Consider the following 24181-nt stretch of genomic DNA (forward strand, 5'->3'; position numbering starts at 1 on the left):
GCCCAGCCAAAAGGTCATGTGTTACTTGCTGCCCCTTCTCTTTGAGAACAGAAAGTCAAACATCACCCACCCCAGACCTAGACTAGCCTCGCCTGTTGATTCAAGCTCCAAAGGTTCAGGGAACCGCATTCAAAGGCCACTGCTAGCTGCCTTTGGACTTCCCTGGTGGCTCAGTAAAGAATCTGGACACTGCCTGCAATGCAGGAGACCGAGGTTCGATCCCTAGGTGGGGAGGATCCCCTGGAGAAGGAAATGGCAACCCACTCCCATATTCTTGCCTGGAGAATCCCATGGACAGAGGAACCTGGTGGGTTATCCACGTCCCTGGGGTCTCAACGAGTTGGACACCGCTTAGAGACTAAATTACTGCCAACTGCCTTTTGCTTCTCACAGTGGTTCCCCAGGAGCATAAAATAGAAGAAGTGAAACTGATCATGTCACCGCTTGATAAGGGGGGGAGGAAGCACATGGACGGCGCTGTTTATTGGGCCCTGTTATCGTGCAGGTCACACACAGGGTCTCCGCGCCATGAAAGGGTTCGCAGCTGCCCTTCTCATCTGGACTCTGCTGTCTCCCCGGAGAGCTGGTGGGGAGGCCTGGCCCATGCACACGGCCTGCAGGAACGGGAATCTGCAAGTGCTCTACCAGAGCTGCGGTAAGTGCTTTCTGAACGTTGGTTTCTGTTTACGGGGAAGGCAAGGCCCACACATTGAGATGCTTGAGCACTTTATGGGAGTGGAGGAAGGGCAGGAAGACAGCGAATGAATGGGTAGGTGTGGACCATGGGAAGCCCTGGGCAGGAGAAGCGGTCTGGCGGGAGAGAGCTGGAGAGCATGACCAGAGGGCCAGAAAAGCACAGTGACTCTAGATCAGAAAGGAAAGTAAATCTGCCTGCAATGCGGAAGACCTGGGTTCGATCCCCGGGTCAGAGAAGAGAGGTGGCTGCCCACTCCAGTCTTTTTGCCTGGAGAATTCTGTGGACAGAGCGTCCTGGCGGGCTACCATGCATAAGATCACTAACCTCACAGAGCCCGAAATAGAGCAGACTGTCCCATGAGTCTACCAAGTCATGAAACCTCGCCAGTTCAGGATCAGGAAGAGAAGCTTCCATCAGTTCAGTTCAGTCGCTCAGCCGTGTCCAACTCTGCGGCCCCATGGACAGAAGCACACCAGGCTTTCCTGTCCATCACCAACTCCCGGAGCTTTCTCACACTCATGTCCACCGAGTCGGTGATGCCATCATGGTGAAGCTTCCATGACCTCCCCCAATTGCTCACCCGGGGCACCTCTCCAGGTTACGTTGTTTGCGAGTTGAGTGAAAAGATCGTTTATGACAAAGGAGAAGATTCATATCCTTCTGATGATGCTGCCAGAACTCCTCTCACAGCAGCAACATCATTTATTCATTCAACAAACACTTATCAGGCTGCTGCCAATGCCATGGTTTTCTCTAGCTCTGGACATGATAAGAGGGAATGAGCCAAGGCGGTTACCCCACCGGGCAAGCGTGGACACCAACCAGTGCTGCAGCCTAGTGAACAGAGTGCAGGGAGCTTCTGTAGTCGGATCTGAACCGAGTCTTGGGGGTATGTTTGTTTTCTGGGGCCATCAAAACACCATGGACCGAGGGGCTTCGACAGTAGAGGCTGCAAGTCTTGCAAGACCAGGGTGCCAGCAGGACTCATTTCTCCTGGGCCTGCAGGTGGCCTCCTTCTCCTCCTGTCTTCACCTGCTCTTTGTTCTGTGCCCACATGTTCCTCGTGTGTCTGTGTCCATTCTCATGAGGACATCAGTCATATCGGATTACGGCCCACCCATTCAGGAAGATCCCCAGGAGGAGGAAGTGGCAAGCCACTCCAGGAGTCTTGCCTGGGAAATCCCATGGACAGGGGAGCCTGGCAAGCTACAGTCCATGGGGTTGCAAGGAACTGGACAGGACTGGGTGGCTGAGCACATATACACACGTTCAGTTCATAAAGGGGGCCTGAGCGGGGAGAAATGAGCCCAGTCTCAGGATCGCATGTTGAATGAAGAGGAGAGGGACTGGCTCACGACGTCATGACCTCGTGAAACATGACATCTTGGTGGTAGACAGGGGGCAAAATGCTGCTCAGACTACAGGGGGTGGAAAGCAGATGCCCTTTAAGTATCCAAGCTGGCCCCACAATATGCCGAGGAGGGGCATCAATGTTACACTGAGCAGAAGCTGGGCCCTATGACTGGCACCCAAGGAGCTGCCTCACAGATGTCCAGACTTGACTCTTTTAAAAAGAGGGAACATAGAAGATTGAAATACACACACACACGCACGCAAATTTTGTTTACTGTAGAAGAGAAGGAAAGGCTGGGTGCTGGAAGTGTTCATCGCCTTCCTCTTGCTCTTCCCTTGGGGATGGGATGCTTTCTGCTGGCATCTGTTCATTTTCAGGGCAGGATGGGAAGCAAAAGTTGAGATGAATGCACCACTCGGGATTTGTTTTTCCAGTTCACCCTCCCATAAACGGTTGCCATGGCTGGTCCACCCCTCAGACCAGCCTGCAGCCTGCATCCAAGCCTGGCAACCACCTTTCCCACCGCTGCCAGGAGCAGATGCTCCAGGGAAACGGATTGTGTCACCGCTGCCTGGGGAGCACCCCTCCCTCTGAAGGGGCGGGTGCTCTGTGAAGTCAGTGAGTGCTGGTCACAGCCTTGCTCTAAGCACTCACTGGAAGGAACGGGGGAGACACAGTTCTGGTCCAAGAGCGGTGGGAGGAGGAGCCAAGCAACAGGGTAAATGCCCTGTGGGAAGGGCTGGACTAGAGACGGTGTCCTGCACCGAGGATGTGATGATGGCTGGAGAGGGTGAGGCTGAGTCTAAGCCACCAGGGAACCTGTCCTCAAGCTTGAGTTCAACCATGTAGGATGATGAGAATAGTGATTACAGCATCTCATGTTCATAAAGGGTACATGTGTTAGGTGTCACACTAAGTACTTTCTAAGTGTTATTTTTATTTACAGATGTGTAAACTGAGGGTGCATGCTAAGTCACTTCAGTTGTGTCTGACTCTTTGCCACCCCATGGACTGTAGCCCACCAGGCTCCTATGTCCATGGGATTCTGCAGGCAAGAATACAGGAGGGGGTTGCCATGCCCTCCTCCGGGGGATCTTCCAACCCAGGGATCGAACCCAGGTCTCCCGCATTGCAGGCAGATTCTTTACCATCTGAGCCACCAGGGAAGCCTGAGAATACTGCAGTGGGCTGCCATCCCCTCCTCTGGGGAATCTCCCAGGACCAGGGATGAAACCCTGCGTCAGATATGATGAGCAGTGAAACAACAACAAACTGAGGGTGAGTGACATCAGATAACTTTTCTGAGGCCACCAGGCATTAAGTAAATACCTGTGGAGTTAAAATGCATTGATTCCAGGCCCACTCTGAATCAACTGGCATCTAGAATGTTGTCAGAAGGCAAATGGCATAGGGGTGGGAGCGGGAAAGAGCATTTAGGCTGAGGACCGTGTGAGTGAAGGCTGGGGAGCAGGTTTAGCCTCGGGGGCTGGGGAAGGGCTGGGACACAGGGAAAGGTGAGCGATTAGGTGGGAAGGGTGGGCAGAGTCCAGGGGTGATGGGTGACTTTAATGTGTCAGTGTGACCAGGGCCTGCGATGCCCAGATAGCTGGTTAAACATCATGTCCGGGGTGTCTCTAAGATGTTTCCAGAGGAGATGAGCGCTGGCACGGTGGACTGAGTAAAGCAGATGGTCCTCCCGGTGCGGGCGGGCAGCTCCCAACCTGTGAGGCCGGACGTCCGCACAAAGGCGGGGGCAGGGAGCACTCACTCTCTGCCTGACTGTGAGGCTGGGGTGCCCATCTCCCACCTGCAGTGCCCCCACCCCGGGTCTCAGGCCTTCGGGCCACACCACTGGCCTTTCTGGGGCTCCGGCTCACAGACGGCAGACTCTGAACGTCTCAGGCTCCACCATCACACGAGCCTACACCGTGTAACAAGTCTCTTTCTAGGACAGATACAGGTATGTGTCGTGATCACCAACAGGTCATGACCTGTGCGGGGGATGGAAAAGAATCTCCAGGCAGGATGAAAGGAGAATAAAGTTTATTACAGTGGGAGACACTCTTAGAACAGCGGGCTGGCTCCAGGGAGAGCCAACCCTTTCAAGAGCTAGTAGCCAATGTTTATCGCCTCTAAAAGAGAAAAAATTCCTACTGGGAGGGTGGCATTAGGTGATGGGTTACGATGCTATAAGGTGGCTAACAGGGTAGAAATTTTACCTAATATGGAGTCAGGGAACTGGCCACTGGCCTGAGGTTCATGGTAGCAGTTGCTATGGGTTTGGTCAGTTCCAGAGATGTTTGTCTTGTGACCTTGGTGCAGGACTCCACACAGAGGGCATAGGTTCAGTCCCTGGTCTGGGAACTAAGATCCTCTATAATGCATGGTGCAGCAAAAGAAAAAAAAAATCAATAATCCAGGAAGGAATTGCTGGGAGCCTACATTAGCATCATTTCAACATCCTTAATGTCAGAGGGAGGCTTTGGTGTACGCCGGGGTCAGCAGAGAGGAAAGTGGTGTCCTGGGAGCTCCTCCAGAGATGGGTCTCCCTCCCATCTTGCCAGCCATCGAGCTGTGGGGGACCAAATGGCTGCATGCCCTCCCTGATGGAGATGCCCCCTCAGCGGCTGCATTCGCTGCAGGACAGCCTCTCAAGGCGCCCCACCAGTGAGGCACGTAAAGACTGTGTGCTGTGATGCTGGATCCAGGCCTAGGCTTCAGACGGCCTTGGGCACAGGGGGCTCCTGGAATCCCGGTACAGGTGTGTTCACATCACGATCATCCATGGATGTGGCAGAATCAGCAATCCAGGATTCGCTGTCTTCTGGGTTTAGCGCTTCCTTTCCCCCTTCTCTGCCCGTTTTATAATCTCAGTGGGAAGGGGAGATCATAGGCTAGAAACTGTTCTGAACAATATAAAAATCCTCAAGGTGAAAGAAGGAACTTCACAAGCAGTTACTGGGCGCCGGGCTTAGACCAGGAAGTGAGCAGAAGTGTCTGAAAAAGCAGAAGTCCTGCTCCATCCAAATGGTGGTGCTGCCACATAGAAGGGAGTGACAGTCTTTACAAAAGCGAAAGGGGGAATTAAAGCAGTCGGGGGCCTTTCTTCTGTTAAATCCTAGGGCAGTTTCCAGGGCTAGAAAAAACCCGGGGGCCCCACCTTGCATACCTGCCCAAACATCTACCAGTGCGGTTATATCTGCTTCTGTCACAGAAAGACGGAGGTGGGTCACAAGAGTGCAGGTGATGAGAAGATGAACTAGAGATTGGGGGAAGCAGAGCCAGGAGGGGAATCATGAAGCCAGCACGTGGGGGCAGGGAGGTCGGGAAACTTACAACAGGGGAGGCCGCGTGAGGCCTAAGAGCTTGGGGTCTGGGGTCTGCAAACCTCACTCCAGCCCCTGGGCAATCCTGTTTCCTCTCAGTGATAGTCGAGGATGTGTGAGTTTCTTGCGGTGGTGGTAACAAGGTACCACTTGACGCTTAGCGGCTTTAAAGGATTCTTAGATCCTGAAGCGTTTTGGAGGCCAGGAGTCCAAAGTCAGTTTTGCTGGGTCCAAGGAGACCCTCCCTCGAACTCCCCAGGGGAGGAGACTTTCCTCGCCTCTTCCAGCGTCTGCATCCCTGGCTCACAGCCCCTTCCTGCATTTCCAAAGCCAGCAGCACAGCGCCTGGCCTCTGCGGTCACATCCCTTCCTTCTTCCGTGTCCTGTCTCCCTCAGCCTCCCTCTTGGGAGGCCCCCTGAGGTTAGGATGATCTCAGTCTCGGGATCCTTAGCTTCGTCACTTCTGCACAGTCCTCTGTGCCACCTGAGGGGACACTCACAGACCCTGGGGACGGAGACATGGATCTTTGGGAACCATTCTCCAGCCCACTGCACTGGGGATAAGAATCTTATCAGCATCTCAGGGCTGTGTGACAATCAAGTGAAATGTGTTGAGCATATACTAAGCGCTCAGTAAATCTTTGCTGCTGGCGACTTGTGAGATACTTCACAGCTACTAGGGATATATTTGACTACAAGCTTCCTAGAAGTTGGGACTTCCCTGGTGGCTCAGACAGTCAAGAATCTGCCTGCAATATGGGAGACCTGGGTTCAATCCCTAGGTCAGAAAGATCCCCAAGAGAATGGAATGGCAACCCACTTCAGTATTCTTGCCTGGGAAATCCCATGGACAGAAGAGTCTGGAAGGCTACAGTCCATGGGGTTGCAAGGAGCTGGACACACTGAGCAACTAACATTACACCGTTTACAAAATCAAACCAGTGTTTAAGGAGATGTCCAGCTTTTCCTGAGCCTGGGATAAGCCGTGAGGAACTTCTCCCGAGCGTAGATGTTACCCTGGACAGCATTTCCACAGGCAAAGCCACAGTGACTCACGCCTGGTGCCCCTCAGTGTGGACCAAGGGCTCATCACCAAAATGCAGCTGGGAATGATTTTGCAAAGGGCTGCAGTGGAACCTTCTCTGAGTGTGCACTTGCAGGTCTGGGGTGCTCAAGGGGAAGTTGGGTGCCCGTAGGAATGAGTGAGTTGCATGTGGTCCAGGACTCATTCCATCCGAAAATGTCACTGTGGCCATTGCTGCTGTCACTGCTGTGACGGGGTCTTGGTAAGAGTTGGAGAGCAGTTGTATTTTCTCACAACAGCCTTGAGTGTAGATGCTAGTGTTGCCACTTAACATGCCTTGACATCAACCAAGCAAAGAGGAGGGTCAGAAAAAGTAAGAGGAGTGCACACTGGTGGGGAACAGGTGCTCCCCTCCAAACCTCAACCCCAAACAACGGTTCGGGAGAGGAGGTCAGCTGAAAGAAAAGGGCCACCCGCCCAGGAACTGTGTGCCATCTGGCTGGGGGTTGCTTCCTTCTCTGGGAGAACTCGTGATGCTCCAGGACTTCCCTCTAGGATGTAGAGCAGCCAAGTGAGCATCTCGGGAGCCCTCTGCAGCCTCCCAGGGACCAAGCGTGTCCATCTGGGATCTGGGTGCAGCCACGAGGGGCATTCCTGAGCAGCAGGCAAAGGGCAAGCTGGCATTGTGAGGGACCTGCCTCCCCGCAAGGGACTCAACAAGACTAAACTGTGCCTTGGCGTCTTCTTGAGAGTCTGCGCCAGTTTCCTCCACCAAGCCTCTCCACCTCTGGAACAGAACGAGGCCGGGGGGTTGGGGGGGCGGTGGCAGAAGTAACCAGCCAATGGCCGGGAGGAGGAAGAAAAAGATCCGGGGCCCATAAGGTGCTGCTTCCAAGACTCCAGTTCAGTTTCAGTTCAGTCGCTCAGTCGTGTCTGACTCTTTGTGACCCCATGAATTGCAGCACGCCAGGCCTCCCTGTCCATCACCAACTCCCGGAGTTCACTGAAACTCACATCCACCGAGTCGGTGATGCCATCCAGCCATCTCATCCTCTGTCGTCCCCTTCTCCTCCTGCTCCCAGTCCCTCCCAGCGTCAGAATCTTTTCCAATGAGTCAACTCTTCGCATCAGGTGGCCAAAGTACTGGAGTTTCAGCTTTAGCATCATTCCTTCCAAAGAAATCCCAGGGCTGATCTCCTTCAGAATGGACTGGTTGCATCTCCTTGCAGTCCAAGGGACTCTCAAGAGTCTTCTCCAACATCGCAGTTCAAAAGCATCAATTCTTCCACACTCAACTTTCTTCATAGTCCAACTCTCACATCCATACATGACCACTGGAAAAACCATAGCCTTGACTAGACGGACCTTTGTTGGCAAAGTAATGTCTCTGCTTTTCAATATGCTATCTAGGTTGGTCATAACTTTCCTTCCAAAGAGTAAGCGTCTTTTAATTTCATGGTTGCAATCACTAACTGCAGTGATTTTGAAGCCCAGAAAAATAATGTCTGACACTGATTCCACTGTTTCCACTGGTCCCCATGAAGTGATGGGACTGGATGCCATGATCTTCATTTTCTGAATGTTGAGCGTTCAGCCAACTTTTTCACTCTCCACTTTCACTTTCATCAAGAGGCTTCTTAGTTCCTCTTCACTTTCTGCCATAAGGGTGGTGTCATCTGCATATCTGAGGTTACTGATATTTCTCCAGGCAATCTTGATTCTAGCTTGTGCTTCTTCCAGCCCAGCATTTCTCATGATGTACTCTGCATCTAAGTTCAATAAGCAGGGTGACAATATACAGCCTTGACGTACTCCTTTTCATATTTGGAACCAGTCTGTTGTTCCATGTCTAGTTCTAACTGTTGCTTCCTGACCTGCATATAGGTTTCACAAGAGAAATCCAAGCCTCCAGGGGGGGTTAACCCTGCTGCCGGGAGCACAATGAGGTCAGTGCGGGTTCACCCGGCTGCTGGGGGGCCACAGTGAGGTCAGCCGACTCCCCTGAGTGAGGCCTGGCGTCTCTCCTCTGGCCGGATGGGCGTTGTGTGAGCCCCAGGAGAAATCTGGAGGAGCGCGATCAGGTTCACCCTTAGCATCCTTTCCCGTAGCTGGGGCCTTTCTATTCGGGGGGCCTCTGTGTCTTTTAGTGTTCAATTCTATTAAGAGGTTTTCCTGGTGGCTCAGTCAATAAAGAATCCACCTGCAGTGAAAGAGATGAGGGTTTGATCCCTGGGTCAGGAAGATCCCCTAGAGAAGAAAATGGCAACCCACTCCAGTATTCTTGCCTGGAGAATTCCATGGAGAGAGGAGCCTGGCCACAGTGTTTGAGGTCACAAGAGTTCCACACAGTTGTAGCAACTAAGCCGCCACCATGTTCTATTAAAATATCCCGTTAAACAATTAAACTCTATTTGCATAATTAATAAACCAAAGCTTTGTAAATTTAAAAAATTGGCTTTATCACAGGGATACATCCATGGGTTGCAAACTTACTAGTAGAATTGTTTTAAGCAGGTAAACAAATACAACAGATTTCCTTCAATGCTTTAAAATCTTCAAAATCAGACAAGCGCAGGTTATCACAGTGATTGCTCACTTACTAGGACCCTTTTCTTAAACTAGTGTCAAGCTATTAGTTGTCCAGTCGCTCAGTCATGTCCAGCTCTTTGCAACCCTGTGGACTGCAGCACACCCAGCTTCCCTGTCCTTCACCATCTCCCAGAGCTTCCTCAAACTCATGTCTATTGAGTCTGTGATGCCATCCAACCATCTCTACTGTGCATTTTACTTAACCATCTCTACACTGATATTTATTCTTCCTTGTATTCTTACTTTTTTTGGAGTTATAGCAATAAAAGTGTAAAAGTGTTAGTACTCAGTTATGTCCAACTCTTCGCGACCCCATGGACTGTAAGCCCGCTAGGCTCCCCATCCATGGAATTCTCCAGGCTTGAATACTGGAATGGGAATCTTTTCTCCAGGGGATCTTCACCACCCAGGGATCGAACCCAGGTCTCCCGCATTGCAGGTAGATTCTTTACCATCTGAGCCATGAGGGAAGCCCAATTATAGCAATACCTAGGTCAGTATTTTCCTAGGGTATGTTCCAGACCAAACATAAAGCCTATCATTCAGACTAGCCAGGACAAAGGTTTTAAGTTACCAATCAATTGATTCTGGGCCTGGTGGCTGGCCAGCAAGTTGACGTCTCTGCACTTGAACTTGACCTATTACATCCTGAAGACCTTTCAGCCCCTTCCTGTCTCAGGGTTCCCTGTGTCCTGCTGCTTTTCAGCCGCTGATGTATATTTCTCTGGGTCATTGTGAAGTCACCATAGCATCATTATGCATCGACCTGGCCTGTCAGCATTGCTGGAAACATACACCCACCACCCTAATGTCAGAAACACAGTGAGGGGATCATTTAGCAGCCACGATGGATTTTATCTTCTGCACAGCTGAGGCTCACCTTAACATATTTAGCAAACTTATTCTCTTAGAACATAGCACTGGGTTATCTTTTTACTTTGGGTTTGCTGATGCTGGTTTGACTCTCGTCCAGCTTTCAATCCAATTTTTATATAAGACCACTTAAACTGATCAATCCTTCTGTTCTAATTTTTTCCAAGCCCTTGTGTTCATATATATATTTATACACGTTATATTTTTTTTCATATATTTTTTTCCTGGCTTATTCATGATGCTTTGTCTTCACTCCTACCTACTTACAAAGATAGAAACAAATCCCGCGGTTCTCTCTAGCCTATCCAAACTGGTGGAAACGTTCTGGATCCCCAAAGAACTAAGAACAAGGCTTCATGCCCATCCAGTGTCTGTGATGTGATGCAGCTTCCTTCTCGTCCTTGCTCAGGCTGCCTCACTCGGACAGGCCTGCGAAGTGACTCTGAAAGACAGAATCCCCAGAGATGTCGTCTTCAGGAGCCCCACACAGCGGGCACTGCCTTTCTTCCTGGTCCCAGAATCTGCCTGGTGTCACCCCAGTCCGCAGAAGGGAGCAAGTCCCTGGTGGCCCCCTCCCACCTGCCCCCTCCCGGTCAGAGCTGGCATTACAGCCACCCACCCGCCTCATCGGCTAGCAGTGTTTTTGCAGCTCCAAGGCCAGCACAGAGGACTTGTTCCCCGCGACTGCGGTCTTCAGAGGCTGTGTAGCTGCAGGCGGAGTGGAAGGAGGCTCGCTCCAGCCTGGGCGGGGTTCCTAGAGCAGCTGCCAGGTTCAGCTGAGCATCCGTCCCTGATGGGGGCTTGCGGCCATCTACTGTGGTCCTGGATGTTACTTGGCCTTGAAAGGAGCCTGGCAGCCAGGGTCTGTTGACAACCTATTTCTCCACAAGCCTGGTGCTCTGCAGGCAGTTGGGGAGGGGTCAGCATCCTTCCACCCCCACCTCCACGCCCCCAGCAGGCGATGGGACAGACAGGAGACCTTTTAGAGAACTGGGAAATGTTCTGGCCAGACAGAACCCCAGGGCTTCATTCCAAGTGTCCCCTCATCCAGAAGAGGAAACTCGGAACCAGGGAAGCAGCGAGTCCCGACCACAAGCCGCGGCCGCCGCTCCGTCCCTGGGCTCTTCCGGGCAGCCCTGCCTCCTGTCTCCTGCGTGAATGCCACGGTGTGAACGCACCCGATCTCAGATCAAGGATGCCACCTGCACTGCGACCAGCCCCTCTCCTTCCTACTCACACCCCCGATCCTCTTTCTAGGCAGGCCTTCTCTGAAAGTGATGTGCCCACATCCCTTCCTGCCAGGCCCGGGGAAAACAAGACCCTCTGTGTCTGCAAGACCTAAGCGGCCTCATTTTACAATACTGAGAGGACCGTTTAGTTCCATAAAGGTTCTAGCATGGCCAACTGTACATAGAAGTGACATGGTTCCACAGAACAGTGGAAAGCTTGTTTAGGAGGAAAGCTGCCGCCTTCTGTGGTATGAGCCCCATCAAGGGTTCTAGCAGTACTTAGGAAACAGATGACCATCACAGAGGACAACGATGAAAATAGGACAGGTGACTCGGACCCCTGAAGCCCCACAGCTTGATGCCAGCAGCCGGCTTCCTCTGGTCCCTTCTCCATGTGTACAAAAGCTTGCTGAGAGCAGCCAGCTTCTGCCATCAAGGAAAATGCCCAAGTCCCACCTGCCTCCCCCCGGATCCTCAGGCTCAGGCCTGGATCCTGGATGGTGCCTATTCTGGAAGCACAGCACTGGAGCTCTGGTTCTCTGGCATCTAAATTCCAGTCTGACTGGCACAGAGCTGCTGGAATCCAAGCCTGATGGAGAGTGGACAGGAAGATCCTCTTCCAGGGTGCACAGCTTTTCTGCCTCACAGTTAGCTTCAGTTTTAACTAAACAAAAGAGCAATTCTTGTGAAGGTGAATATGCACATTTCAAAAAAAATCCCCGAGGAGAACAGAGCATTGCCAGTGACTCTTGGTTTATTTGAAGCAGCGGTTGAGCAGCAAGTATCGTGTCCAGTCGTGTCTGAGGTTTTAGAGCCAGTTGCCAAAACAAGGAGCAGGAGGCGCCTGTGCAAATGCTGCTGATTCCCAGGGTCTCAGGGACGCCGCCTTCCTGGGGGAGCAGACCTTCAGGAAGGCAGTGAGGGAGAAGCCAGAGAGCGGAGACCACTGTTCCCTTCCTCCCTGACTCGTCATCGCCTTACCTCTCACCCGCTCCAGAGCCCGAGTCAGATGCTCAAACACCTTCATGGAAAAGGCAGGTTTGTGAAGGAAGGGGGTCAGTTGTAACACACAATAAAAGTTGCGAGGACTAGAGCTTCTCATCTCAAGAAGGAAACTACTGTTCCGCTCCATTTGATTGCCAGGAGGGATTTGGAGACCTAAGACATCCAACCTTCTCCTTTTTTGAAAGAAAATCTCCTAATCTAGAAGCACCGCCTCCTGATTTATGAACATGGCAACTAGCCTAAGTGTTCTTTAACATTGTGAAGGGCAACGAAACAGTTCTGAAAGCCAGGGGTAAATCAGGCTCTAGCAATTTACAGCCTCTGCTGTAGAGAGAGGAGATGTTAGTCTGGTCACACCAATTTTTTTTTTTTTTTTTTTTTTTGATACCTAGTCCTGAAGGCCTCCCCTTCCTGGATGCAGAACATCTCAAAAAAAAAAGCATCTTACTGTCCAGTTTTACCATCACTATCCTCTATGTCTAAGTGATATCACCACGGGAATCCCCAAGAATTACAAATATGTAAGTTACAAATATGTATGTGTGTGCTCAGGCATGTCCGACTCTTTCCCAACTCTGTAGACTATAGCCCGCCAGGCTCATCTGTCTGTGGGGTTTCCCAGGCAAGAATATGGAAGTGGGTTGTCATTTCCTCCTCTGGGGGATCTTCCCAACCCAGGGATTAGACCCACGTTTCTTGCGTCTCCTGCATTGGCAGGCAGATCCTTTACCCCTAGTGCAAAGCCCCCAAGGTAAGAAATCCACTTACTGAATTTGGAGTGTTCTTGCTAGCCCAAGAATTGAGTGTTCAAGCATGTCCAGGTCATGCTATTTCTATTAGCACCCCAACACCTGACATTGCTAGTTAGATTTTGATCCAAATCTGTTGAACTGTTTCTTGCTACCTACAGTCATCACTAAAATGTGTATTTCTATTAAAAAAGGCAAGAAAGCAGGAGGCCTGAATCTGAAGGACTCTGAAGATAAAACTGTTTCTTTGCTATGGTGTTAATAGTCTTTACAAATTAGAGGAGTAGGTTTAAGTTATAGGGTTTCCTGAGAAATGACCAGTGACACAAGGAATCAAGTGCAAATTTATTTGAGAAATGATTCTTGGAAGAACCAAAAGAGAGTGAAGAAGTGAGTCAGGGAAGAAAAGGAAGCCGATGCAGGTGGCCACTGTGGGCAGCTAAAGCCCAGTCCTTCTGGGGCTCCGGGGAGACCCGTGAGACGTGCCTCGGGGTGGTCAGATCTGAAGGGAGAGGGAGCTGGAGTGTTGGTCTACCAGCTGCTGTGTGCCGTGGTGGCTCAGGGCACGTCGCTTCTCCAGCGCGTCTGGCTTGACTGTGTACGGAGCAAACTCCCTCCCACACCCAGAGAAAGCCCTCAGGCAGAGCCATGGAATTTTCAGGAAGACTTTGGAGAGAATAAATGCTCTGCTACAGTGTCCTTGCACACTGAAACCCCTCCCATACACAAAAGCATCCATAAATGGGACACTGGTGAGAGAGACCAAGACAGCCCATAAAAAATGACCAGCGCATCCTGGAACGGGCACGCTGCGGCCTCCACAGGATGGAAAACTGTCTTGCTATAAAATCTGTGGGTAAAAGGTGACGCACATCTTTCTACATACACAGCTGAGCTTGCCTGAAAGAACGGGAGCTCTCTGGGAGCCAAAACGGAGAGAAAGCACAGACGCAGAGTGGAAAGAGGGTGCCAAGGTTGTGTCTGGCTCAGGCCCTGTGTCGGTCTCCATGAGCCAGAACACGGCTTCAGCAGCTGTGTGTGCGTCTGGTAACCACGGCCTGTGCTGTGCAAAGTGGGAATTGATCCCATCGTGAAGCCAAGACCTGCCAAGAGTGATAGCCCCAATAAACAGTGATGAGAAACAAAGAAAGTTTTCGGACTCTGTGTGGCCTCTGGAGGAAATAACTCTTCTTCGAGAACCAGGAGCTCCAGACCTGATAGCAACACAGTTTTGAGGCTCAAGTGTATAGTCCCTTCATGATCCAGGAAACCCCAAATCTAGAAATCACATTAAAGTGGGCCTTACCTGGGAATACCTGAGACATGTTGGCAGAAGAAAACGTCCGTTTGCTCCGGAGGAACACCTACTCTCAATTTAACTTTCACACGATTTCTGAAGATTCGGCTTACAATCCAAAATTTAAAACCACAGGGAAATAAACCACCATAAGGGAAAGGCAGCAGAAAAACAAAACGCAGAATTCTACCCCTGAATACATGAGATTTGGAAAATGTGAGATACACACTGTAAAAGAGAGAACACGCGATTTGTTTGAAGAAGTGAAAGAGAATCTAAAACATGAGAGAGGAAAAAACAAAACGTCCAAAAAAATCTGAAGTATTTTAAAAAGAATCAAACAGAAGCCCTTGAAATATTTAATTGTTGAAATAAAAAGCCTCATGGCTAGGTTAGAACACAGATTTAAAAATTGCTTGGAGAGAGGGATCTTCCCTGGTGGTCCCGTGGCTAAGATTCTGTGATGCCAGCGCAGGTCTGATCTCTGGTCAGGGAACTAGGTCCTGAAGGCCACAGCTAGGAGTCACCTGCCGCAACTTAAAAAAAAAAAGAGAGAGAGAGAATCCTGCTTGTCGCAACAAAGATCCCGTGTGTTGCTAACTTAGAGAGAACTAATGAACTGGACAAAAGAGCTGGAGATATTATTCAAAATGCATCACAGAGAAATAAAGAGATAGAAGCTTCAGCTACCAAACAAAATAGAAAAAATAGGAAAAATGCAATTTCTGAAGAAAAATACTGGAATTTTCTAGAATTAATGAAAGACCTAGACCGCCAAATTCACTGCAGGCAAATTCCATGTGGGATTCATAAAAAGAATACCACAAGTAGACCCACTGGAATAAAATCACAAGTTAACAAAGGAAAAATAATTATTGGTGTAAGGAGAAAGAAAAATCACATAGCGAGAAATTTTATTTAGAGTGATAGCAGATTTTAATATAGCAACATCAGTATACTCAGAAGAGAAAACAGCAATCAACCTTGACTTCTGTATTTAGGTAACTACCATGCCAAAACAAGAGGGAATTAAAGACTTTTTGAACAAACAAAATCTAGAGTTTGCCACTAAAAAACTCTCAGTAATGAAACTTTCTAAGGGGCACTTCAGAAAGAAGTAAAATGATCCCAGAAATGAGTTCTGAATTGCAAGATGGACTGGGGCTAAAGAATTGATAAATTTAAATAAGCAATGAATGTAAGGATGATAAAAATATCTAATTTGAAATAAGAATGCATTTGTTTCCTATTGTTGCATAATAAATTACCCTAAAATATAGCAGCTTAAAACAACAAACATTATCTCACAGTTTTTAATGGCTGATTATATACATATATATAATCACAACTTGTTTATCCCTCCATCCACCAGTGGACATTTAAGATGTCTCCATGTCTGGACTATTGTAAGTGATGCTGCTATGAACAGGGTGGAACAGATCACTTTTCCAAGTTAGCGTTTGTGTTTCCTTTGGATGTACTCCCAGAAGCAGAATTGCTAAATCATATGGTAGTCCTATTTTTAATTTTTTGAGGGTCTGCCAGCTTGCATTATGAAAATCAGCTCCCTTTTCTTTAAAGAAATGCACCTAAAATACTGATCTACAGTGAGCACCCCATTGAATGGTGAAACGTTGGAAGCGCTCTCTTTAAAACCAAGAATCGGGCAAATGAGAGTGCCCACCACCACCCCTTCTGTTCACTGTGGTGCTGAAGGCCGTCACCAGCACAGCAAATACAGCGTCTAAGGGTCTGAAGAGAGGATACCAAAGAGTATTGCAGGCATGCCGCATGACAGCATGGAAACGTCTAACCTAAAATGTATGGAATTAATGACAGTTGAAGCAGCAGTTTATTTTGAAATCAATGTATTGCATTATTCCAAGAGGTAGCCAGTATGTGCAGCTGTGGTGAATTCACTTTCACGGCTGTAGAACATATCATTTGTGCATAGACCACAATTACACACATTCTCCTTCCAATAGATATTTAGGTTGCTTCCAGGTTTTCACAGTTACAAACTATTGTGAGCATCTATTATTTATGTCTCCTTATCTCAGGAAAAAACTTTCTAGCCCAGGACTTTTCTTTCCATTTTTCCGAGCCTTAAGGCTGGGCAAAGGTAGCAGCATTTCTCTAGTTTCACCAGTTTTGCCTGGTAATGTTTCCATACAGTAACGGTTTTTAAATGCTATGTTCTGAAAACACACGAGCAGATGGCAAGAAAAGGCTGAACGATATCCAAATGGTTCCAGCGATGGCGTGAAGGAGACGGGTAAGGTGTTGAGTCAGGCCTGCCTGAAACTTTACTTTGATCAGCTCACGGGCGGCCCTGAACTTGTGTGCAGCCCAGTGGGAGTAAGAAGGCTGTGGTTATTCAGCAGGTGCACGGCTCTCATTTATCAGTCTGAAGTCAGCTTTCCCATCTTATTTTTCATTTCAGTTTGCCATCTTCCAACAGAATTCTTTTCATATTTTTAGCAAAAGTATATTTAATCCTCTAAACAGGAGGAAAATATAATAGGATTGTGTTGGTCCAGGAAGCAGAGAAATGATTCCTCTTCTCAATTAAGAATTTATTTTGCTGGCAGAGGGTCCAAACCAAAGGCAGCTGGTTCTTCTCTCCTCTGGCATCTGGCAGTGAGTGCTTGCAGACCTGGGTCATTCATGCCGCAAGATCCTACTCCTGGGTGGTCCATGCCCTGCAGACGAGAAACTTCTCCCTCTTTCCCGTCAGGGAGAGCTCTAGTGCAGAGTTGGAATGTCCAGCAGACTCCTTCTGGCTTCATCGCATGAAGTGAGAGATGCAGCGGGGGAAAGTGGTTTATAGTTCTAAGAATGAGGAATTTTGTTTCCCGGATCAGTACAAGACATCCTGGTAGAAACTCCTGTTAGGTAACCTCTCCACCTTGTCAGGAGAAGATTCTTGAGAGTCCTTTGGGCAGCAAGGAGGTCAAATCAATCAATCCTAAGGGAAATCAACCCTGAATGATTGGAAGGACTGATGTTGAAGTTGAAGGTCCAATACTTTGGCCACCTGATGTGAAGAACTGACTCTTTGGAAAAGACCCTGATGCTGGGAAAGACTGAAGGCAGGAGAAGGGGATGGCAGAGGATGAGATGTTTAGATAGCATCACTGACTCAATGGGCATGAATCTGAGCAAACTCAGGGAGAGAGTGAAGGACAGGGAAGCCTGGCGTGCAGCAGCCCATGGGGTCACCGAGAGCAGGACACGACTGAGCAACTGAACAACATCAGACACCTCCTCAGGGAAGCTCCATGGTCTCTTTAGGAAGAGTCAGCTGCATGTCCTGGAGATGCTGGAGATACTGTGTCTCTAATTCTCGGATAAAGGATGAGCCTGTGGTCCCCCTTGAACACTTCCTTCCTCACTCCAGGGCCGTCGTGGGACACTCATGCTCATTCTAAATCAGGGTGGTCGGGCTCAGAAACAGTGTCACTCTCCGTCCCCTTTGCTGAATGCTAACCGTGAAGAGGAAGGTCTCTACACGAGTTATGTACTGAATGTGTCTCCTCAGAATTCATATGCTGAGGCTCTAAACCCCGATGTGACGGGGGGTTGGCGGGGGGGGGTGTGTGTTCTCAGTCGTGTCTGCCTCTCTGCAACCCCATGGACTATAGCCTGCCAGGCTCGTCTGTCCGTGGGATTTTCCCAGGCAAGAATACTGGAGTGGGCTGCCATTTCTTCCTCCAGAGGATCTTCCCCACCCATGTCTTCTGCACTGGCAGGTGGATTCTTTATCACTGTGTGACTGAGGGAGCCCGTAAGGTGATGGTATTTGGCGGTAACTCGGGTTAGATGAGGTCAGGAGGGTGGGGACCCATGATGGGATTAGTGTCCTTCTAAGAGGAAAAGAGCAGAGTGGATGCCCTCTCTGCCTCTGCTGGGTGAGGACACACGGAGAAGTCTGCAAACCTGGAAGAGGGCTCCCACCAGGCACCAAATCAGCTGGCGTCCTGACCTTGGACTCCCAGCCCCCAGAACTTTGAGAAATAAGCATTTGTTTGCCATTTCAGCCACCCAGCCTGTGGGATTTTGTTATGACAGCCCATCAGACTGAGACAGACCATCAGCTCCGTCAGCAGTCTTGCTTCTCAGGGAAAGTGTAAATTGATGTTTCGTTGTGTGGCTCGGCTGGGGGATTGGAGGCAGCAGTGGACAATTTCTTACCAAGTGGGGGAGAGCAGTACTCGAGGGAGAAGAAATATTTAATAAATTGATCTCATACTAGAAGCACAGGAGAAATGAGTCTTAAGAATTCTGCCGGCCTCCGAGTGACAGAGTGTGGCCAAAGCCGCCATAGGGGTCTTGAAGACAGCGATGGGAAGGAGACAGGGGAGGCTGAGCAAGGAAACCCCCATCACGGCCGGCCACCCAAGCCACCCTCCCCGACACCCGTTAACAGCAATGAGCCACTGCTGCACGCCCAACTCACGGCTTCCAGGATTCGACCTTCCTGGGAACAGTCACCTCATGTCAGGGGGGGAGTTTTGCCTGAACCTGGAAGGTTGAGTGGGCATAGAAGTTGTCAATCCCATATTGACCACAAGCCCCTCTCCTGATTTCTCCCAGGGGACAAGCTTCTCCCAGGAGAACCTGCCTACCATGCTGGAGGGAATGTAAAATGCACAGCCACTCTGGAAAACAGGCTGTTTCTTGTAAAACTGGACATATGCTTTCCATAGAACCCAGGAACCTCAGCCGTGGGTATGTATCCCAGAGAAATGCAGACTATGTTCACACAAAAACCTGTGTGTGAAAGATCACGACAGCTTTCTTCGTAATGGCCCCAAACTGGACAGATGTCCTTCCACATGAAGGACAGGTACATAGCTAGGCTGTGAAATATCCACACTGCAGAAAAACAGCTCCTGAGATACACAGCCACCTGAATGGGTCTCCAGGGCCACTTGGAGAAAGAAAAAATTCAACCTTAAAAGGTTGCATGTGTGCTGATCATTTTATAATGTCTAAAAATATTGAATCACTATGATGTATGCAGAAAACTAATATAATACAATATTGTAAGTCCACTATACTTGATTGAAAATAAATGTGAACATATTTTTATATCTTAATATATCTATGACAAGTTAAGAAGAACACTTACATACTGCGTGGTTCCACATATGTAACTTTCTCAAGATGACAGAATTATGTTGCTGAAGCAGTGATTTGTGGTTGCTGGGGTGGGAAAGGGGAGCTGGAGTCAGGAGTGATTGTCAAGGTGCAGAATGAGGAAGGTTCTTCATGTCTGTGTCTTGACTGTAGTGGTGGAAGTTGAAGCTATGAATAGCAACCCCACCACTAAGACTGACTTTAACTTGCAAAGGGATCAGGCCAGGTAATGTGGGGTGAGTGTATGGCAGACACAGCTTGCACACAAAAGACCGTGTGCCTCTATGTTGACTGTAAAATAAGAGATTCAGAGTACACGTGTATCTTTTATTGAGTTTGCATTTTAGCCGTGTAATGTCATAACTAGGTGATGGAAGCATTATACTCCAGGTGAAAGTGGAAGCCTTTTCTGGCTCGCCCGTGTGTCCCCAAGGCCGTGTATCAGGTCCTCAGTAAAATGAACGCGGAGTTGAGCCGCATTCCCCATCCCTCAGCCACTAATGTGCACTGTCCGTGGTGAGACAAGCTCACGTTTGCTTGTACTCTCATGGTGAGATTTTAGCGGCACCGTGATACCCCCAGCTCTTCCCAGGTGGCACCAATCGTAAAGAATCCGCCTGCCAATGCAGGAGACACCAGAGATGCGGGTTCGGTCCCTGAATTGAGAGGATCCCCTGGAGGAGGAAATGGCAACCCACTTCAGTATTCTTACCTGGGAAATCCCATGGACAGAGGAGCCTGGTGGGCCCCAGTCCATTGGGCCACAGAGTTGGACACGACTGAGTAGCTGAGCTGAATGTATGTGATACCCCCATGGTAACACACAATAAAACTGCGTTTAGCGTTTGTCGTCCACTTGCTCTTGGGATGCAAAAGATCAATCGTAAGAGCTTCAAATGGGTCGTTACTTCCCTTGAGACATTTGGCAAGTGTTTTCGATGAAAGTTCATCTTCATTGCTTTTTAATCTCTTTTTGGCCTCAAGTGTTTATAACATAAAAAACCACCTCCTCCTAAGCTCTTGGAAGTCAGGCTCTGGTTATTCCTGGGGAATGGAATTCAGAGGCCAAAAGAGAGTGCAGATTCACACCCTTTATCTGTCAGTAATGAGTTCCAAAGAATCCCGTTTTTTTTGCAGTTAGAAGTAAACAAGATAAAGGATATGGAATTTTGAACTTGGCAGCCAAAACCTACCTTCACACTCAAAAATGCGTTCGCCCAGCTTCCAGGTGGGCTGCGGGACGGAGGCGTCCTTGCCCTCAGTGTTACAAGCGGCAGCCGCTCCTCTTGTAACTGTGACGGTGTTCATTGCGTTTCGTTGTGTCTGCGATTAGGAACCATGTTTAAGCATTTTTGAACACCCAGTCTATGTATCCAGGCTTCCCTGGTGGCTCAGATGGTTAAGAGTCTTCCTGCAACGTGGAAGACCCGGGTTCAGTCCCTGGATCAAGAAGATCTCCTGGAGAAGGGAATGGCTACCCACTCTAGTATTCTTGCCTAGAGGATTATATGGACAGAGGATCCTGGCAGGCTACGCAGACCATGGGGTCATGAAGAGTCGGACATGGCTGAGTGATTAACACTTTCACACTTTCACTTTTCTGCATAACCATGCTGAAGAAACGAAAATCCAGATCACATACCCGTCTTTGGCTGTGTGAGTCAATTCCCAATGAAATGCTGACCAAGGAGACTGGAATGGGGGCAGAACTGCTACTATTTGAAATACAATGGCCCATCGGGGAGCTTTGCCACGCTATTCTACAGTAATAAGATTTGACAGGTGGGGAAAAAGGAGAGACCAGGAAATAACAGAACAACTAGCTAGGATGCATTTACCACCTCGTAAGTCATTTCTTTCTCTTCAAAGGCAGGAAAAGAGGATGGGGCAGGGGGGAAAGGAACACACCACAGCATGTCAAGGACAGAAAAGAGGAAATTAATTTTGTGTTGCCATGGTAACGGATTTCCAGCCGCGGCATCTCACGGAAGCGTTCCCGTCATCTTTTTTTTTTTTCTTTTCCAAGGATCCACAATGACCCTTGAGTGTTATCATAGGAATCACACAAGAAAATTAAAACACCCCGTCAAAACACAGCCATATAAGAAGGCAGACTCAGATCCATGCACAACCAGGCCTGTATGGCGAACAGAGCACAAGCTTGCAAAACTAGTGACCACCCAGCCTAAAGGAAGAAGTCAGACGCAAGATCTGTTTATTTTGTTTTATTTGCAGAAGAATTCTGAAATTAGCAGAGGTCCGTCTGCTAATATTTGGCCTGAGACTAGAATTTCATCCACGCTCAGAAACTCCATCCTAAGCGCCAAAGCAAATACCTCTGTTATGATGATGATAAAGTTAATATGCGCTAACACCTTTCCGAAGAGTCTTCCAAGTGCAGGGGAAATTAGTCACTGGCTTCAAAACTCAGGCTTCCCAAGTGACTGCTGGCACCCACCAGGCCGACATGAGAGTCCAGCTTCCCTCCTGCTCTCATTCAACGGATTGACCTTGCCCCTTTTCCGTCTATTTATCCAACCAGCTGAGATATGTGGTTTGTGGACTTGTCCACTGTGATCAAACCAGTCCATCCTAAAGGAAATCAACCCTGAATATTCATTGGAAGGACTGATGCTAAAGCCGAAGCTCCGATATTTTGGCCACCTGATGCAAAGAGCCGACTCTTTGGAAAAGACCCTGATGCTGGGGAACATTGAAGGCAAAAGGAGAAGGGGACGGCAGAAGTTTAGATGGTTGGGTGGCATCACCAACTCAATGGACATGAGTTTGAGCAAACTCTGGGAGACAGTGAAAGACAGGGAAGCCTGGTGTGCTGCAGGCGACTGGGTCACAAAGCGTCAGACATGACTTAGCGACTGAACCACAGCAACAGGCAGAGCTGTGGAATTTGGAGAATGGGACCAGCAGCATGAGGCTTGTCCCCTCCTGTGCCCCTCAAACCGCCCAACCAGCAGCGCAGAGGCTTCAGGGAGCAGAGTGACTGCCGTGGCCTCAAGCACTTGGGGACACGCGTGCGCCTGAGACACATCAGCGGGGAGCCCAGCCCGGTGCACCCATCTGGCCCCATCGGGCCCCACCGACCTCAGAGAGGAATCGCACTTCCCGAGGCTGTGCCATTGGGTTTTGTTTTCTTGCCCTGGTTCCAGCTGACAGCCCAACGCAGGCCAGAAACGCCCCAGGCCAGCCCATCCTCTCCCGGATGACCGCCTGAGTCTAGCCCCTCCCGGGAGAGCACAGGCCATCAACAGACCTTAAGGCCCCAGAATGGCCCTGGAGCTGAGCTGTGTAAAGCCCCTGCACACGCTAAGCCGCACCTGTCTTCCTAAGTCTCTTCCATTCCAACGAAGGAGCACGAACCAGTTCCGGGATGCGTGTGACCAGCACTGCCCTTAGCGAGAAGGCAGATGCTCCTGGCTGCTTCCCCAGCTGCTCCCTCACCATTCTCCCCGGGGATTTGGTGTCCGCTGCTTGGAGGAGGCTGCCTTCCAGGCACACCTGTCCCCCGGGCGTGGGGGCACGGGGCAGCTTGGGGGGCGTTACAGTCACCCACGGTAACTGCTGCCCTCTCTCGGGCGGACGCCGTACAGGAGGACCGAGCAGACAGAATAGAGGGGAGCTTAGAGGCTAAGGAAAAAACAAATTCGATAAGAGATCGTATGTCTCACCCTGAAGCTTCTCGTCTTTTCTCGGCTCATTCGCTGCTGTGCAGTGAAGTGTCAGGAAGAAATAGTTATCTCTGCCCTTGAAGCCCAGGAACACCACTCATCAACTCCCCAGTTTTATTCTTTCAGAAGATCCAAATTCAGATAATCCCATTTTCATGTGGTCAAAATTACCCAGGGCAAGTGTCGGAGGAAAAACCCCCCACCCTGGTCTCTAGTCAACTCTCACACCATATTAAGGAGACCTGCTTTAAAAATGCAGCCCACTTTCTTCATTTTGGTAGCTGATTCTGTAGACGTTTGTCTGGCAACTGAGAAAGCAATTCTTCAAAGCAGTGGGTCCTCACCAGGTGAGTTCATTCCCAAGAGGATATTTAGTAAAATCCATAACCTTTTTTTGTTGAACTTGGGGCTGGGATGCTGCTGGGGTCTAGTAGGTTAGAGGTGTAGCTAATATCCTACAGCGCACAGGAATAAAAAAAAAAAGAAGGATTTTCCTCAAAAAGGATTTCTGACCCAAAACGTCCATAGTGACAAAGTTGAGAAATCTGGCTTTCAAGTTCTCAATAAGTTTACTGTATATAATCCCTATTATTCATTCAACAAACTACTACTTGGAACCTAGTATAATCTTTTTCTTACGAAGGTCTTTATTTTCTTCTTTAATTTATTTTGTTTTTTGGCCATGCCAAGTGGCGTGTGGGATATTAGTTCCCTGACCAGGAACTGAACCCGTGCACCCAGCACTGGAAGCAAGAAGCTTTAGCCACTGGACACCAGGGGAGTCCCACATAGTATAATCTTAGCACATGATGCTGGGCTCTGAGGCTGGGCAGCTTGCCTTGAAGCATCTAGTAGAGGAAAGGCAGAGGTTTACAAGAAAATGAAAAATATTTCTTACAGAGCATGCTAAGTGCCCGAGTGAAAATATCAGTCAATAGAGGAAAGGCCATAAGTGTGTGAGGGTGGGCTTGGGGGACAGGGGAACAGATGTTATTTTCCCCGAGCCAACTGCAAACTGCATGCTCACTCTAAAGTATAAAATTCATTCTCAAAAAAAAATTAAATAAAATTCACTCTCAAATATAAAATTGAAATAACTACTAGGAAAGATCACCAAAGCCCTAAGCACTTTTTAAGCAGTCTATCTTTCTGTTTTATAGTCACATCCTCAGAGAGAAGCAACCCGCTGCTTTCTTTGTGACTTCGTTCC

At 49.1% G+C, this 24181-nt stretch overlaps 1 protein-coding gene across 1 annotated transcript in view; it reads left to right on the forward strand.

The window, feature by feature from the left end:
• Nucleotides 1–528: 528 nt before the first annotated feature.
• Nucleotides 529–24181, forward strand: part of LY86 (lymphocyte antigen 86) — a 41660-nt gene continuing 18007 nt past the window's right edge. The window contains exon 1 of the mRNA XM_052649570.1: nt 529–655. Coding sequence (XP_052505530.1) covers nt 529–655 — 127 coding nt within the window. The remainder of the gene's footprint in view (nt 656–24181) is intronic.

This window comes from Budorcas taxicolor, chromosome 11 (assembly GCF_023091745.1).
Source record: "Budorcas taxicolor isolate Tak-1 chromosome 11, Takin1.1, whole genome shotgun sequence".
In the NCBI taxonomy this organism is placed as follows: Eukaryota; Metazoa; Chordata; class Mammalia; order Artiodactyla; family Bovidae; genus Budorcas; species Budorcas taxicolor.